We start from the raw sequence: 16,340 nt of genomic DNA on the forward strand, positions 1-16,340 counted from the left end.
TTAGGGTTGAACAGGGATGCAGACATGAAGCTAGGGTTAGGGTGGTGGTAGAGGCTAGTGTTAGGGTTGAACAGGGATGCAGACATGAAGCTAGGGTTAGGGTGGTGGTAGAGGCTAGTGTTAGGGTTGAACAGGGATGCAGACATGAAGCTAGGGTTAGGGTTAGGGTGGTAGAGGCTAGTGTTAGGGTTGAACAGGGATGCAGACATGAAGCTAGGGTTAGGGTTAGGGTGGTGGTAGAGGCTAGTGTTAGGGTTGAACAGGGATGCAGACATGAAGCTAGGGTTAGGGTTAGTGGTGGTAGAGGCTAGTGTTAGGGTTGAACAGGGATGCAGACATGAAGCTAGGGTTAGGGTGGTGGTAGAGGCTAGTGTTAGGGTTGAACAGGGATGCAGACATGAAGCTAGGGTTAGGGTGGTGGTAGAGGCTAGTGTTAGGGTTGAACAGGGATGCAGACATGAAGCTAGGGTTAGGGTGGTGGTAGAGGCTAGTGTTAGGGTTGAACAGGGATGCAGACATGAAGCTAGGGTTAGGGTTAGGTGGTAGAGGCTAGTGTTAGGGTTGAACAGGGATGCAGACATGAAGCTAGGGTTAGGGTTAGGGTGGTGGTAGAGGCTAGTGTTAGGGTTGAACAGGGATGCAGACATGAAGCTAGGGTTAGGGTTAGGTGGTAGAGGCTAGTGTTAGGGTTGAACAGGGATGCAGACATGAAGCTAGGGTTAGGGTGGTGGTAGAGGCTAGTGTTAGGGTTGAACAGGGATGCAGACATGAAGCTAGGGTTAGGGTTAGGTGGTGGTAGAGGCTAGTGTTAGGGTTGAACAGGGATGCAGACATGAAGCTAGGGTTAGGGTGGTGGTAGAGGCTAGTGTTAGGGTTGAACAGGGATGCAGACATGAAGCTAGGGTTAGGGTGGTGGTAGAGGCTAGTGTTAGGGTTGAACAGGGATGCAGACATGAAGCTAGGGGGTTAGGGTGGTGGTAGAGGCTAGTGTTAGGGTTGAACAGGGATGCAGACATGAAGCTAGGGTTAGGGTTAGGGTGGTGGTAGAGGCTAGTGTTAGGGTTGAACAGGGATGCAGACATGAAGCTAGGGTTAGGGTTAGGGCTGGTGGTAGAGGCTAGTGTTAGGGTTGAACAGGGATGCAGACATGAAGCTAGGGTTAGGGTGGTGGTAGAGGCTAGTGTTAGGGTTGAACAGGGATGCAGACATGAAGCTAGGGTTAGGGTTAGGTGGTGGTAGAGGCTAGTGTTAGGGTTGAACAGGGATGCAGACATGAAGCTAGGGTTAGGGTTAGGGTGGTGGTAGAGGCTAGTGTTAGGGTTGAACAGGGATGCAGACATGAAGCTAGGGTTAGGGTTTGGTGGTAGAGGCTAGTGTTAGGGTTGAACAGGGATGCAGACATGAAGCTAGGGTTAGGGTTAGGTTAGAGGCTAGTGTTAGGGTTGAACAGGGATGCAGACATGAAGCTAGTGTTAGGGGGTTGAACAGGGATGCAGACATGAAGCTAGGGTTAGGGTTAGGTGGTAGAGGCTAGTGTTAGGGTTGAACAGGGATGCAGACATGAAGCTAGGGTTAGGGTGGTGGTAGAGGCTAGTGTTAGGGTTGAACAGGGATGCAGACATGAAGCTAGGGTTAGGGTTAGGTGGTAGAGGCTAGTGTTAGGGTTGAACAGGGATGCAGACATGAAGCTAGGGTTAGGTTAGGTGGTAGAGGCTAGTGTTAGGGTTGAACAGGGATGCAGACATGAAGCTAGGGTTAGGTTAGGTGGTGGTAGAGGCTAGTGTTAGGGTTGAACAGGGATGCAGACATGAAGCTAGGGTTAGGGTTAGGTGGTAGAGGCTAGTGTTAGGGTTGAACAGGGATGCAGACATGAAGCTAGGGTTAGGGTGGTGGTAGAGGCTAGTGTTAGGGTTGAACAGGGATGCAGACATGAAGCTAGGGTTAGGGTTAGGGTGGTGGTAGAGGCTAGTGTTAGGGTTGAACAGGGATGCAGACATGAAGCTAGGGTTAGGGTGGTGGTAGAGGCTAGTGTTAGGGTTGAACAGGGATGCAGACATGAAGCTAGGGTTAGGGTTAGGGTGGTGGTAGAGGCTAGTGTTAGGGTTGAACAGGGATGCAGACATGAAGCTAGGGTTAGGGTGGTGGTAGAGGCTAGTGTTAGGGTTGAACAGGGATGCAGACATGAAGCTAGGGTTAGGGTGGTGGTAGAGGCTAGTGTTAGGGTTGAACAGGGATGCAGACATGAAGCTAGGGTTAGGGTTAGGGTGGTGGTAGAGGCTAGTGTTAGGGTTGAACAGGGATGCAGACATGAAGCTAGGGTTAGGGTGGTGGTAGAGGCTAGTGTTAGGGTTGAACAGGGATGCAGACATGAAGCTAGGGTTAGGGGTGGTGGTAGAGGCTAGTGTTAGGGTTGAACAGGGATGCAGACATGAAGCTAGGGTTAGGGTGGTGGTAGAGGCTAGTGTTAGGGTTGAACAGGGATGCAGACATGAAGCTAGGGTTAGGGTGGTGGTAGAGGCTAGTGTTAGGGTTGAACAGGGATGCAGACATGAAGCTAGGGTTAGGGTGGTGGTAGAGGCTAGTGTTAGGGTTGAACAGGGATGCAGACATGAAGCTAGGGTTAGGGTTAGGTGGTGGTAGAGGCTAGTGTTAGGGTTGAACAGGGATGCAGACATGAAGCTAGGGTTAGGGCTTGTTAGGGTTGAACAGGGATGCAGACATGAAGCTAGGGTTAGGGTGGTGGTAGAGGCTAGTGTTAGGGTTGAACAGGGATGCAGACATGAAGCTAGGGTTAGGGTGGTGGTAGAGGCTAGTGTTAGGGTTGAACAGGGATGCAGACATGAAGCTAGGGTTAGGGTGGTGGTAGAGGCTAGTGTTAGGGTTGAACAGGGATGCAGACATGAAGCTAGGGTTAGGGTTAGGGTGGTGGTAGAGGCTAGTGTTAGGGTTGAACAGGGATGCAGACATGAAGCTAGGGTTAGGGTTAGGGTGGTGGTAGAGGCTAGTGTTAGGGTTGAACAGGGATGCAGACATGAAGCTAGGGTTAGGGTTAGGGGTGGTAGAGGCTAGTGTTAGGGTTGAACAGGGATGCAGACATGAAGCTAGGGTTAGGGTGGTGGTAGAGGCTAGTGTTAGGGTTGAACAGGGATGCAGACATGAAGCTAGGGTTAGGGTTAGGGTGGTAGAGGCTAGTGTTAGGGTTGAACAGGGATGCAGACATGAAGCTAGGGTTAGGGTGGTGGTAGAGGCTAGTGTTAGGGTTGAACAGGGATGCAGACATGAAAGCTAGGGTTAGGGTTAGGGTGGTGGTAGAGGCTAGTGTTAGGGTTGAACAGGGATGCAGACATGAAGCTAGGGTTAGGGTTAGGGTGGTGGTAGAGGCTAGTGTTAGGGTTGAACAGGGATGCAGACATGAAGCTAGGGTTAGGGTTAGGGTGGTGGTAGAGGCTAGTGTTAGGGTTGAACAGGGATGCAGACATGAAGCTAGGGTTAGGGTTAGGGTGGTGGTAGAGGCTAGTGTTAGGGTTGAACAGGGATGCAGACATGAAGCTAGGGTTAGGGTTAGGGTGGTGGTAGAGGCTAGTGTTAGGGTTGAACAGGGATGCAGACATGAAGCTAGGGTTAGGGTGGTGGTAGAGGCTAGTGTTAGGGTTGAACAGGGATGCAGACATGAAGCTAGGGTTAGGGTGGTGGTAGAGGCTAGTGTTAGGGTTGAACAGGGATGCAGACATGAAGCTAGGGTTAGGGTGGTGGTAGAGGCTAGTGTTAGGGTTGAACAGGGATGCAGACATGAAGCTAGGGTTAGGGTTAGGGTGGTGGTAGAGGCTAGTGTTAGGGTTGAACAGGGATGCAGACATGAAGCTAGGGTTAGGGTTAGGGTGGTGATAGAGGCTAGTGTTAGGGTTGAACAGGGATGCAGACATGAAGCTAGGGTTAGGGTTAGGTGGTAGAGGCTAGTGTTAGGGTTGAACAGGGATGCAGACATGAAGCTAGGGTTAGGGTGGTGGTAGAGGCTAGTGTTAGGGTTGAACAGGGATGCAGACATGAAGCTAGGGTTAGGGTTAGGGTGGTGAGAGGCTAGTGTTAGGGTTGAACAGGGATGCAGACATGAAGCTAGGGTTAGGGTGGTGGTAGAGGCTAGTGTTAGGGTTGAACAGGGATGCAGACATGAAGCTAGGGTTAGGGTGGTGGTAGAGGCTAGTGTTAGGGTTGAACAGGGATGCAGACATGAAGCTAGGGTTAGGGTGGTGGTAGAGTCTAGTGTTAGGGTTGAACAGGGATGCAGACATGAAGCTAGGGTTAGGGTGGTGGTAGAGGCTAGTGTTAGGGTTGAACAGGGATGCAGACATGAAGCTAGGGTTAGGTTGGTAGAGGCTAGTGTTAGGGTTGAACAGGGATGCAGACATGAAGCTAGGGTTAGGGTTAGGGTGGTGGTAGAGGCTAGTGTTAGGGTTGAACAGGGATGCAGACATGAAGCTAGGGTTAGGGTTAGGGTGGTAGAGGCTAGTGTTAGGGTTGAACAGGGATGCAGACATGAAGCTAGGGTTAGGGTTAGGGTGGTGGTAGAGGCTAGTGTTAGGGTTGAACAGGGATGCAGACATGAAGCTAGGGTTAGGGTGGTGGTAGAGGCTAGTGTTAGGGTTGAACAGGGATGCAGACATGAAGCTAGGGTTAGGGTGGTGGTAGAGGCTAGTGTTAGGGTTGAACAGGGATGCAGACATGAAGCTAGGGTTAGGGTTAGGTTGGTAGAGGCTAGTGTTAGGGTTGAACAGGGATGCAGACATGAAGCTAGGGTTAGGGTTAGGGTGGTGATAGAGGCTAGTGTTAGGGTTGAACAGGGATGCAGACATGAAGCTAGGGTTAGGGTTAGGGTGGTAGAGGCTAGTGTTAGGGTTGAACAGGGATGCAGACATGAAGCTAGGGTTAGGGTTAGGGTGGTGGTAGAGGCTAGTGTTAGGGTTGAACAGGGATGCAGACATGAAGCTAGGGTTAGGGTGGTGGTAGAGGCTAGTGTTAGGGTTGAACAGGGATGCAGACATGAAGCTAGGGTTAGGGTGGTGGTAGAGGCTAGTGTTAGGGTTGAACAGGGATGCAGACATGAAGCTAGGGTTAGGGTGGTGGTAGAGGCTAGTGTTAGGGTTGAACAGGGATGCAGACATGAAGCTAGGGTTAGGGTGGTGGTAGAGGCTAGTGTTAGGGTTGAACAGGGATGCAGACATGAAGCTAGGGTTAGGGTGGTGGTAGAGGCTAGTGTTAGGGTTGAACAGGGATGCAGACATGAAGCTAGGGTTAGGTTGGTAGAGGCTAGTGTTAGGGTTGAACAGGGATGCAGACATGAAGCTAGGGTTAGGGTTAGGGTGGTGGTAGAGGCTAGTGTTAGGGTTGAACAGGGATGCAGACATGAAGCTAGGGTTAGGGTTAGGGTGGTAGAGGCTAGTGTTAGGGTTGAACAGGGATGCAGACATGAAGCTAGGGTTAGGGTGGTGGTAGAGGCTAGTGTTAGGGTTGAACAGGGATGCAGACATGAAGCTAGGGTTAGGGTGGTGGTAGAGGCTAGTGTTAGGGTTGAACAGGGATGCAGACATGAAGCTAGGGTTAGGGTGGTGGTAGAGGCTAGTGTTAGGGTTGAACAGGGATGCAGACATGAAGCTAGGGTTAGGGTTAGGGTGGTGGTAGAGGCTAGTGTTAGGGTTGAACAGGGATGCAGACATGAAGCTAGGGTTAGGGTGGTGGTAGAGGCTAGTGTTAGGGTTGAACAGGGATGCAGACATGAAGCTAGGGTTAGGGTGGTGGTAGAGGCTAGTGTTAGGGTTGAACAGGGATGCAGACATGAAGCTAGGGTTAGGGTTAGGGTGGTGGTAGAGGCTAATGTTAGGGTTGAACAGGGATGCAGACATGAAGCTAGGGTTAGGGTTAGGGTGGTGGTAGAGGCTAGGCTAGTCTTAGGGTTGAACAGGGATGCAGACATGAAGCTAGGGTTAGGGTGGTGGTAGAGGCTAGTGTTAGGGTTGAACAGGGATGCAGACATGAAGCTAGGGTTAGGGTTAGGGTGGTAGAGGCTAGTGTTAGGGTTGAACAGGGATGCAGACATGAAGCTAGGGTTAGGGTGGTGGTAGAGGCTAGTGTTAGGGTTGAACAGGGATGCAGACATGAAGCTAGGGTTAGGGTGGTGGTAGAGGCTAGTGTTAGGGTTGAACAGGGATGCAGACATGAAGCTAGGGTTAGGGTTTGGGTGGTGATAGAGGCTAGTGTTAGGGTTGAACAGGGATGCAGACATGAAGCTAGGGTTAGGGTGGTGGTAGAGGCTAGTGTTAGGGTTGAACAGGGATGCAGACATGAAGCTAGGGTTAGGGTTAGGTTGGTAGAGGCTAGTGTTAGGGTTGAACAGGGATGCAGACATGAAGCTAGGGTTAGGGTTAGGGTGGTGGTAGAGGCTAGTGTTAGGGTTGAACAGGGATGCAGACATGAAGCTAGGGTTAGGGTTAGGGTGGTAGAGGCTAGTGTTAGGGTTGAACAGGGATGCAGACATGAAGCTAGGGTTAGGGTTAGGGTGGTGGTAGAGGCTAGTGTTAGGGTTGAACAGGGATGCAGACATGAAGCTAGGGTTAGGGTGGTGGTAGAGGCTAGTGTTAGGGTTGAACAGGGATGCAGACATGAAGCTAGGGTTAGGGTGGTGGTAGAGGCTAGTGTTAGGGTTGAACAGGGATGCAGACATGAAGCTAGGGTTAGGGTGGTGGTAGAGGCTAGTGTTAGGGTTGAACAGGGATGCAGACATGAAGCTAGGGTTAGGGTTAGGGTTGAACAGGGATGCAGACATGAAGCTAGGGTTAGGGTTAGGGTGGTAGAGGCTAGTGTTAGGGTTGAACAGGGATGCAGACATGAAGCTAGGGTTAGGGTTAGGGTGGTGATAGAGGCTAGTGTTAGGGTTGAACAGGGATGCAGACATGAAGCTAGGGTTAGGGTTAGGTGGTAGAGGCTAGTGTTAGGGTTGAACAGGGATGCAGACATGAAGCTAGGGTTAGGGTTAGGGTGGTGGTAGAGGCTAGTGTTAGGGTTGAACAGGGATGCAGACATGAAGCTAGGGTTAGGGTGGTGGTAGAGGCTAGTGTTAGGGTTGAACAGGGATGCAGACATGAAGCTAGGGTTAGGGTGGTGGTAGAGGCTAGTGTTAGGGTTGAACAGGGATGCAGACATGAAGCTAGGGTTAGGGTGGTGGTAGAGGCTAGTGTTAGGGTTGAACAGGGATGCAGACATGAAGCTAGGGTTAGGGTTAGTGTTGAACAGGGATGCAGACATGAAGCTAGGGTTAGGGTTAGGGTGGTAGAGGCTAGTGTTAGGGTTGAACAGGGATGCAGACATGAAGCTAGGGTTAGGGTGGTGGTAGAGGCTAGTGTTAGGGTTGAACAGGGATGCAGACATGAAGCTAGGGTTAGGGTTAGGGTGGTAGAGGCTAGTGTTAGGGTTGAACAGGGATGCAGACATGAAGCTAGGGTTAGGGTTAGGGTGGTGATAGAGGCTAGTGTTAGGGTTGAACAGGGATGCAGACATGAAGCTAGGGTTAGGGTTAGGGTGGTAGAGGCTAGTGTTAGGGTTGAACAGGGATGCAGACATGAAGCTAGGGTTAGGGTTAGGGTGGTGGTAGAGGCTAGTGTTAGGGTTGAACAGGGATGCAGACATGAAGCTAGGGTTAGGGTTAGGGTGGTGGTAGAGGCTAGTGTTAGGGTTGAACAGGGATGCAGACATGAAGCTAGGGTTAGGGTGGTGGTAGAGGCTAGTGTTAGGGTTGAACAGGGATGCAGACATGAAGCTAGGGTTAGGGTTAGGGTGGTGGTAGAGGCTAGTGTTAGGGTTGAACAGGGATGCAGACATGAAGCTAGGGTTAGGGTGGTGGTAGAGGCTAGTGTTAGGGTTGAACAGGGATGCAGACATGAAGCTAGGGTTAGGGTTAGGGTGGTGGTAGAGGCTAGTGTTAGGGTTGAACAGGGATGCAGACATGAAGCTAGGGTTAGGGTTAGGGTGGTGGTAGAGGCTAGTGTTAGGGTTGAACAGGGATGCAGACATGAAGCTAGGGTTAGGGTTTGGGTGGTGGTAGAGGCTAGTGTTAGGGTTGAACAGGGATTCAGACATGAAGCTAGGGTTAGGGTGGTGGTAGAGGCTAGTGTTAGGGTTGAACAGGGATGCAGACATGAAGCTAGGGTTAGGGTGGTGGTAGAGGCTAGTGTTAGGGTTGAACAGGGATGCAGACATGAAGCTAGGGTTAGGGTTTGGGTGGTGGTAGAGGCTAGTGTTAGGGTTGAACAGGGATTCAGACATGAAGCTAGGGTTAGGGTGGTGGTAGAGGCTAGTGTTAGGGTTGAACAGGGATGCAGACATGAAGCTAGGGTTAGGGTGGTGGTAGAGGCTAGTGTTAGGGTTGAACAGGGATGCAGACATGAAGCTAGGGTTAGGGTTAGGGTGGTGGTAGAGGCTAGTGTTAGGGTTGAACAGGGATGCAGACATGAAGCTAGGGTTAGGGTGGTGGTAGAGGCTAGTGTTAGGGTTGAACAGGGATGCAGACATGAAGCTAGGGTTAGGGTGGTGGTAGAGGCTAGTGTTAGGGTTGAACAGGGATGCAGACATGAAGCTAGGGTTAGGGTTAGGGTGGTGGTAGAGGCTAGTGTTAGGGTTGAACAGGGATGCAGACATGAAGCTAGGGTTAGGGTTTGGGTGGTGGTAGAGGCTAGTGTTAGGGTTGAACAGGGATTCAGACATGAAGCTAGGGTTAGGGTGGTGGTAGAGGCTAGTGTTAGGGTTGAACAGGGATGCAGACATGAAGCTAGGGTTAGGGTGGTGGTAGAGGCTAGTGTTAGGGTTGAACAGGGATGCAGACATGAAGCTAGGGTTAGGGTTAGGGTGGTGGTAGAGGCTAGTGTTAGGGTTGAACAGGGATGCAGACATGAAGCTAGGGTTAGGGTTAGGGTGGTGGTAGAGGCTAGTGTTAGGGTTGAACAGGGATGCAGACATGAAGCTAGGGTTAGGGTTAGGGTGGTGGTAGAGGCTAGTGTTAGGGTTGAACAGGGATGCAGACATGAAGCTAGGGTTAGGGTTAGGGTGGTGGTAGAGGCTAGTGTTAGGGTTGAACAGGGATGCAGACATGAAGCTAGGGTTAGGGAATGAATGAATGGCATTGTATTATTCAGTCCAGCAGAGAGCATCTGTATGGCCTGAAGGATCTATTCATACTTTGTGTGCTATGTAGGTCTCCAGGAACTGTTCGTTGTAGGAACAGGAACACTTGTGGATGTGGCCCTCCTCTGTACCAGCAAGGTAGATGTTGGAGTCCTAAAAACACAGGAATAAGTAACTAAAACAACGCATGTGGAACTATCCTTTATGGAAACTTAAGAACACTCTGGTCGCTCACCGTGGGATGGAAGTCAAAACAGAGCCCCGGTGCCTGCCGTGATATGAGTGCCTCGCTCTTCTTCTCTTTGTCTCCAACCTGCTTCTTGGCTTTCTCATTCCTCGTCCTCTTCAGCTTCATCAGGTCTGTGGAGGTATGGGTTAGAGCAAATACAGTTGAAGTCAGAAGTTTACATATACCGTAGACAAATACATTTAAACTCAGTTTTTCACAATTCCTAACATTTAATCATAGTGAAAATTCCCTGTCTTAGGTCAGTTAGGATCACCACTTTATTTTAAGAATGTGAAATGTCAGAATAATAGTAGAGATATTTCTTTCAGCTTTTATTTCTTTCATCACATTCCCAGTGGATCAGAAGTTTACATACACTCAATTAGTATTTGGTAGCATTGACTTTTAATTGACTTTAGCATTGACTTTTAATTTTAATCCACAAGCTTCCCACAATAAGTTGGGTGAATTTTGGCCCATTCCTCCTGACAGAGCTGGTGTAACTGAGTCAGGTTTGTAGGCCCATTCCTCCTGACAGAGCTGGTGTAACTGAGTCAGGTTTGTAGGCCCATTCCTCCTGACAGAGCTGGTGTAACTGAGTCAGATTTGTAGGCCCATTCCTCCTGACAGAGCTGGTGTAACTGAGTCAGGTTTGTAGGCCCATTCCTCCTGACAGAGCTGGTGTAACTGAGTCAGATTTGTAGGCCCATTCCTCCTGACAGAGCTGGTGTAACTGAGTCAGGTTTGTAGGCCCATTCCTCCTGACAGAGCTGGTGTAACTGAGTCAGATTTGTAGGCCCATTCCTCCTGACAGAGCTGGTGTAACTGAGTCAGGTTTGTAGGCCCATTCCTCCTGACAGAGCTGGTGTAACTGAGTCAGGTTTGTAGGCCCATTCCTCCTGACAGAGCTGGTGTAACTGAGTCAGGTTTGTAGGCCCATTCCTCCTGACAGAGCTGGTGTAACTGAGTCAGGTTTGTAGGCCCATTCCTCCTGACAGAGCTGGTGTAACTGAGTCAGGTTTGTAGGCCCATTCCTCCTGACAGAGCTGGTGTAACTGAGTCAGGTTTGTAGGCCCATTCCTCCTGACAGAGCTGGTGTAACTGAGTCAGGTTTGTAGGCCCATTCCTCCTGACAGAGCTGGTGTAACTGAGTCAGGTTTGTAGGCCCATTCCTCCTGACAGAGCTGGTGTAACTGAGTCAGGTTTGTAGGCCCATTCTTCCTGACAGAGCTGGTGTAACTGAGTCAGGTTTGTAGGCCCATTCCTCCTGACAGAGCTGGTGTAACTGAGTCAGGTTTGTTGGATCCTTTTTCAGTTCTGCCGACACATTTTCTATAGGATTCAGGTCAGGGCTTTGTGATGGCCACTCCAATACCTTGACATTGTTGTCCTTAAGCCATTTTGCCACAACTTTGGAAGTATGCTTGGGGTCATTGTCCATTTGGAAGACTCATTTGCGACTAAGCTTTAACTTCCTGACTGATGTCTTGAGATGTTGCTTCAATATATCCACATAATTTTCCTTCCTCGTTATGACATCGATTTTGTGAAGTGCACCCTCCTGCAGCTAGGCACCCCCACAACATGATGCTGCCACCCCCGTGCTTCACGGTTGGGATGGTGTTCTTTGGCTTGCAAGCCTCCCCCTTTTTCCTCCAAACACAACAATGGTCATGATGGCCAAACAGTTCTATTTTTGTTTCATCAGACCAGAGGACATTTCTCCAAAACGTACAATCTTTGTCCCCATGTGCAGTTGCAAACCGTAGTCTGGCTTTTTTGTGGCGGTTTTGGAGCAGTGACTTCTTCCTTACTGAGCAGCCTTTCAGGTTATGTCGATATAAGACTCATTTTACTGTTACTTTTGTACCTGTTCCTCCAGCATCTTCACAAGGTCCTTTGCTGTTGTTCTGGGATTGATTTGCACTTTTAATCACCAAAGTACGTTCATCTCTAGGAGACAGAGCGCATCTCTTTCCTGAGTGGTATGACGGCTGCCTGGTCCCGTGGGGTTTATACTTGCGTACTATTGTTTGTACAGATGAACGTGGTACCTTCAGGCGTTTGGAAATGAATCCCAAGGATGAACCAGACTACAATTTTTTTCTGAGGTCTTAGCTGATTTGTTTTGATTTTCTCATGATGTCAAGCAAAGAGGCACTGAGCTTGAATGTAGGCCTTGAAATACATTCACATGTCCAACTCCAATTCACTCAAATGATGTCAATTAGCCTATCAGAAGCTTCTAAAGCCATGACATAATTTTCTGGAATTTTCCAAGTTGTTTAAAGGCACAGTCAACTTAGTGTATGTAAACTTCTGACCCACTGGAACTGTGATGCAGTGAATAATAAGTGAAACAATCTGTCTATAAACAATTGTTGGAAAATTGAAATGTCTGCAAGAGTTTTCAGCTGACTGGAAGGTTATGGGGGGGGATGTCTGCTAGAGTTGTCTACTGACTGGAAGGTTATGGGGGGGATGTCTGACTGGAAGGTTATGGAGGAAATGTCTGCAAGAGTGTCAGCTGACTGGAAGGTTATGGAGGTCTGCAAATTGTCAGCTGACTGGAAGGTTAAGTCTGCAGTTGTCAGCTGACTGGAAGGTTATGGGGGAAATGTCTGCAAGAGTTGTCAGCTGACTGGAAGGTTATGGGGTCTGCAAGAGTTGTCAAAGGTTATGGGGGAAATGTCTGCAAGAGTTGTCAGCTGGAAGGTTATGGAAGGTTATTGTCAGCTGACTGGAAATGTCTGCAAGAGTTGTCAGCTGACTGGAAGGTTATGTCTGCAAGAGTTGTCAGCTGACTGGAATGTCTGCAAGTTGTTGTCAGCTGACTGGAAGGTTATGGGGGAAATGTCTGCAAGAGTTGTCAGCTGACTGGAAGGTTATGGGGGAATGTCTGCAAGAGTTGTCAGCTGTCTGGAAGGTTATGGGGGAAATGTCTGCAAGAGTTGTCAGCTGACTGGAAGGTTATGAAGGTTATGGGACTGGAAATGTCTGCAAGAGTTGTCAGCTGACTGGAAGGTTATGGGGGAAATGTCTGCAAGAGTTGTCAGCTGACTGGAAGGTTATGGTCTGCAAGAGTTGTCAGCTGAAAAGGTTATGTGTCTGCAAGAGTTGTCAGCTGACTGGAAGGTTATGACTGGAAGGTTATGGGGGTGTCTGCAAGAGTTGTCAGCTGACTGGAAGGTTATGGGGGAAATGTCTGCAAGAGTTGTCAGCTGACTGGAAGGTTATGGGGGGAAATGTCTGCAAGAGTTGTCAGCTGACTGGAAGGTTATGGGGGGAAATGTCTGCAAGAGTTGTCAGCTGACTGGAAGGTTATGGGGGGAAATGTCTGCAAGAGTTGTCAGCTGACTGGAAGGTTATGGGGGAAATGTCTGCAAGAGTTGTCAGCTGACTGGAAGGTTATGGGGGAAATTGTCTGACTGGAAGGTTAGAGTCTGCAAGAGTTGTCAGCTGACTGGAAGGTTATGGGTCTGCAAGAGTTTCAGCTGACTGGAAAAAATGTCTGCAAGAGTTGTCAACTGGAAAAAAATGTCTGCATTGAACTGGAAGGTTATTTTCTGCAAGAGTTGTCAGAAGGTTATGGATATTTGGGATACTTGTAGGTGGCATACTAATAGAAAGGTTTCCTGACTGGAAGGTTATGGGAGGAAATGTCTGCAAGAGTTGTCAGCTGACTGGAAGGTTATGGGAGGAAATGTCTGCAAGAGTCGATGGTGGAAGGTTATGGGGGAAATGATTGAGGTACAACTGGACCTATGCAGTCGAGGCCTTTCCGCAGGAACCACTTGCTGATCCTGCCGTCTGCAGACACAGAGATGAGTGTCTCTCCCTTGTCCTCCCCTGAGGCACCCCTCTCATGGTCGATCCACCTTACTTGCCACACAGGGCTTGTGTGCTTGTGGGCACAGTCACTACACACACACACACACACACACACACACACACACACACACACACACACACACACACACACACACACACACACACACACACACACACACACACACACACACACACACACACACACACACACACACACACACACACACACACACACACACACACACACACACACACACACACGTTGAGGTTCTCCTAGTTTTCCTAGACGTAGTCACTTCGCAGCTTTCCTGTAGCTCTCACAGATGTCATTTCTACCAGCTTTGTTACATGTCTGTGTGAGATCAGTAGATATTCCAGTGTCCAACGGAGATTACAAATAGTAGACAGTCTGTGACATCACAGCCCAGCTAGTCAGTCATAACAACAACAGACAGATGTTGAGTAACGGGGAGAAATGTGCAGGAGATACTGTAAAAACAGTAGATATTTGGTGTAAATGCATCACTCTATTGAATTCACACAAATATATTGCGCTAGTATCTGAGGAACGATGGAACAGCTTGTTAAAGGCTTGTTATGTGTTTTAGTTGGCTGGCTGGTCTTCCGTTGTTTCCTCTGCATCACGGTAACCATCTCCCTTTCAGTGTAGGTTTCCTGGTGTTTTATTCTTTAAACATAGTCCTCGACATGATCGACTGTGCAATACGTGCATTTCCAAATGAACATGAAAAAGTTTTTTAAATAAGACTTATCCTTGTTTCCATCATTAATGTTTTCAATATTGTTCATCACCTCAATCTTTTGTGATTATCAAAAAAGTTTATACATTACAATTGCTATTATTTTAAATTATAAACAGAACATAGACCTACTCCACTTGTATAAAGGTAAAGCCTATGGGTAAAGCAGAAATGTTTGTGACTATGGGCTATGCTTTGTAAACCATATAGTGGTCCCCAATTACATGCAGCCATGGGTCGATTTTTCCTTGAGAAGATGGTCGGGGAGTCAGAACATAGTTATAAATCATTTGTACACTGCAAATTGACCGCAAGAATCCCAAACAGATATGGTATTTGACAAAATCATGATAACATTGGGATACGATCACATATCCCTCTGTATTTATGCGTATAAATATCTGTGAGCAGATTTCCTCAATTCAAATCATGTGCAAGCTAATTTCCTGGTAATATTACAGTATTTTATCTCCAAGAACAAAAACTATAACATTTATTTTATTTTGCTCAGAAAACTTGGTGGGGAACCCTGTCACATAGCCTGTTTGTCTGCCAGGATACAGTGCCACCTGGTGTCTATGAGAAATAAGACACATGTAGATTAGGTTGTCTCTCTCTCTTTCTCCCTGAGGAGACACAGACCCACCTGCTGTCAATGACGGGTGTCTTCTCTCTGCTCTCGACATTGTAGGTGGCTATGCTGCCATCATGCATCCCCACTGCTAGCTGGCTGGCATTGCTTGCCGAAAAGTCCAAAGTAGTCACTCCACTCTCACAGGTAAAGACCCTCTCAGGCCACTGTAGATACAAGATACAAAACTCACTAGCTTAGTCACTAGAGAACTATTCTCTAACCTGGCACTGGTACAGTAGCCTGGTTTCAGATCTGTTTGTGCTGCCTTGCCAAATGTTTGACATGATAAAGTCCATAGGAGTATACAGCACACATACAGTGGGGCAAAAAAAGTATTTAGTCAGCCACCAATTGTGCCAGACAAAATGAGAAAAAAAATCCAGAAAATCACATTGTAGGAATTTTAATGAATTTATTTGCAAATTATAGTGGAAAATAAGTATTTGGTCAATAACAAAAGTTTATCTCAATACTTTGTTATATACCCTTTGTTGGCAATGGCAGAGGTCAAACTTTTTCTGTAAGTCTTCACAAGGTTTTCACACACTGTTGCTGGTATTTTGGCTCATTCCTCCATGTAGATCTCCTCTAGAGCAGTGATGTTTTGGGGCTGTTGCTGGGCAACACCGACTTTCAACTCCCTCCAAAGATTTTCTATGGGGTTGAGATCTGGAGACTGGCTAGGCCACTCCAGGACCTTGAAATGCTTCTTACGAAGCCACTCCTTCGTTGCCCGGGCGATGTGTTTGGGATCATTGTCATGCTGAAAGACCCAGCCACGTTTCATCTTCAATGCCCTTGCTGATGGAAGGAGGTTTTCACTCAAAATCTCACGATACATGGCCATATTCATTCTTTCCTTTACACGGATCAGTCGTCCTGGTCGCTTTGCAGAAAAACAGCCCCAATGCATGATGTTTCCACCCCCATGCTTCACAGTAGGTATGGTGTTCTTTGGATGCAACTCAGCATTCTTTGTCCTCCAAACACGACGAGTTGAGTTTTTACCAAAAAGTTATATTTTGGTTTCATCTGACCATATGACATTCTCCCAATCTTCTTCTGGATCATCCAAAAGCTCTCTAGCAAACTTCAGATGGGCCTGGACATGTACTGGCTTAAGCAGGGGGACACGTCTGGCACTGCAGGAGTTGAGTCCCTGGCGGCGTAGTGTGTTACTGATGGTAGGCTTTGTTACTTTGGTCCCAGCTCTCTGCAGGTCATTCACTAGGTCCCCCCGTGTGGTTCTGGGATTTTTGCTCACCGTTATTGTGATCATTTTGACCCCACGGGGTGAGATCTTGCGTGGAGCCCCAGATCAAGGGAGATTATCGGTGGTTTTGTATGTCTTCCATTTCCTAATAATTGCTCCCACAGTTGATTTCTTCAAACCAAGCTGCTTACCTATTGCAGATTCAGTCTTCCCAGCCTGGTGCAGGTCTACAATTTTGTTTCTGGTGTCCTTTGACAGCTCTTTGGTCTTGGCCATAGTGGAGTTTGGAGTGTGACTGTTTGAGATTGTGGACAGGTGTCTTTTATACTGATAACAAGTTCAAACAGGTGCCATTAATAAAGGTAACGAGTGGAGGACAGAGGAGCCTCTTAAAGAAGAAGTTACAGGTCTGTGAGAGCCAGAAATCTTGCTTGTTTGTAGGTGACCAAATACTTATTTTCCACCATAATTTGCAAATAAATTCATTAAAAATCCTCCAATGTG

At 48.1% G+C, this 16,340-nt stretch overlaps 1 protein-coding gene across 2 annotated transcripts in view; it reads right to left on the reverse strand.

The window, feature by feature from the left end:
* Positions 1-16,340, reverse strand: part of dnai4 (dynein axonemal intermediate chain 4) — a 62,645-nt gene that overhangs the window by 38,895 nt on the left and 7,410 nt on the right. For both annotated transcript variants that reach the window (XM_046300233.1, XM_046300232.1), the window contains exons 11-14: positions 14,636-14,787; positions 13,160-13,317; positions 9,404-9,528; positions 9,223-9,321 (exon numbers count right to left, since the gene is read on the reverse strand). In XM_046300233.1, the coding sequence (XP_046156189.1) occupies positions 9,223-9,321; positions 9,404-9,528; positions 13,160-13,317; positions 14,636-14,787 (534 nt within the window). The remainder of the gene's footprint in view (positions 1-9,222; positions 9,322-9,403; positions 9,529-13,159; positions 13,318-14,635; positions 14,788-16,340) is intronic.

This window comes from Oncorhynchus gorbuscha, linkage group LG15, assembly GCF_021184085.1.
Source record: "Oncorhynchus gorbuscha isolate QuinsamMale2020 ecotype Even-year linkage group LG15, OgorEven_v1.0, whole genome shotgun sequence".
Classification (NCBI taxonomy): domain Eukaryota; kingdom Metazoa; phylum Chordata; class Actinopteri; order Salmoniformes; family Salmonidae; genus Oncorhynchus; species Oncorhynchus gorbuscha.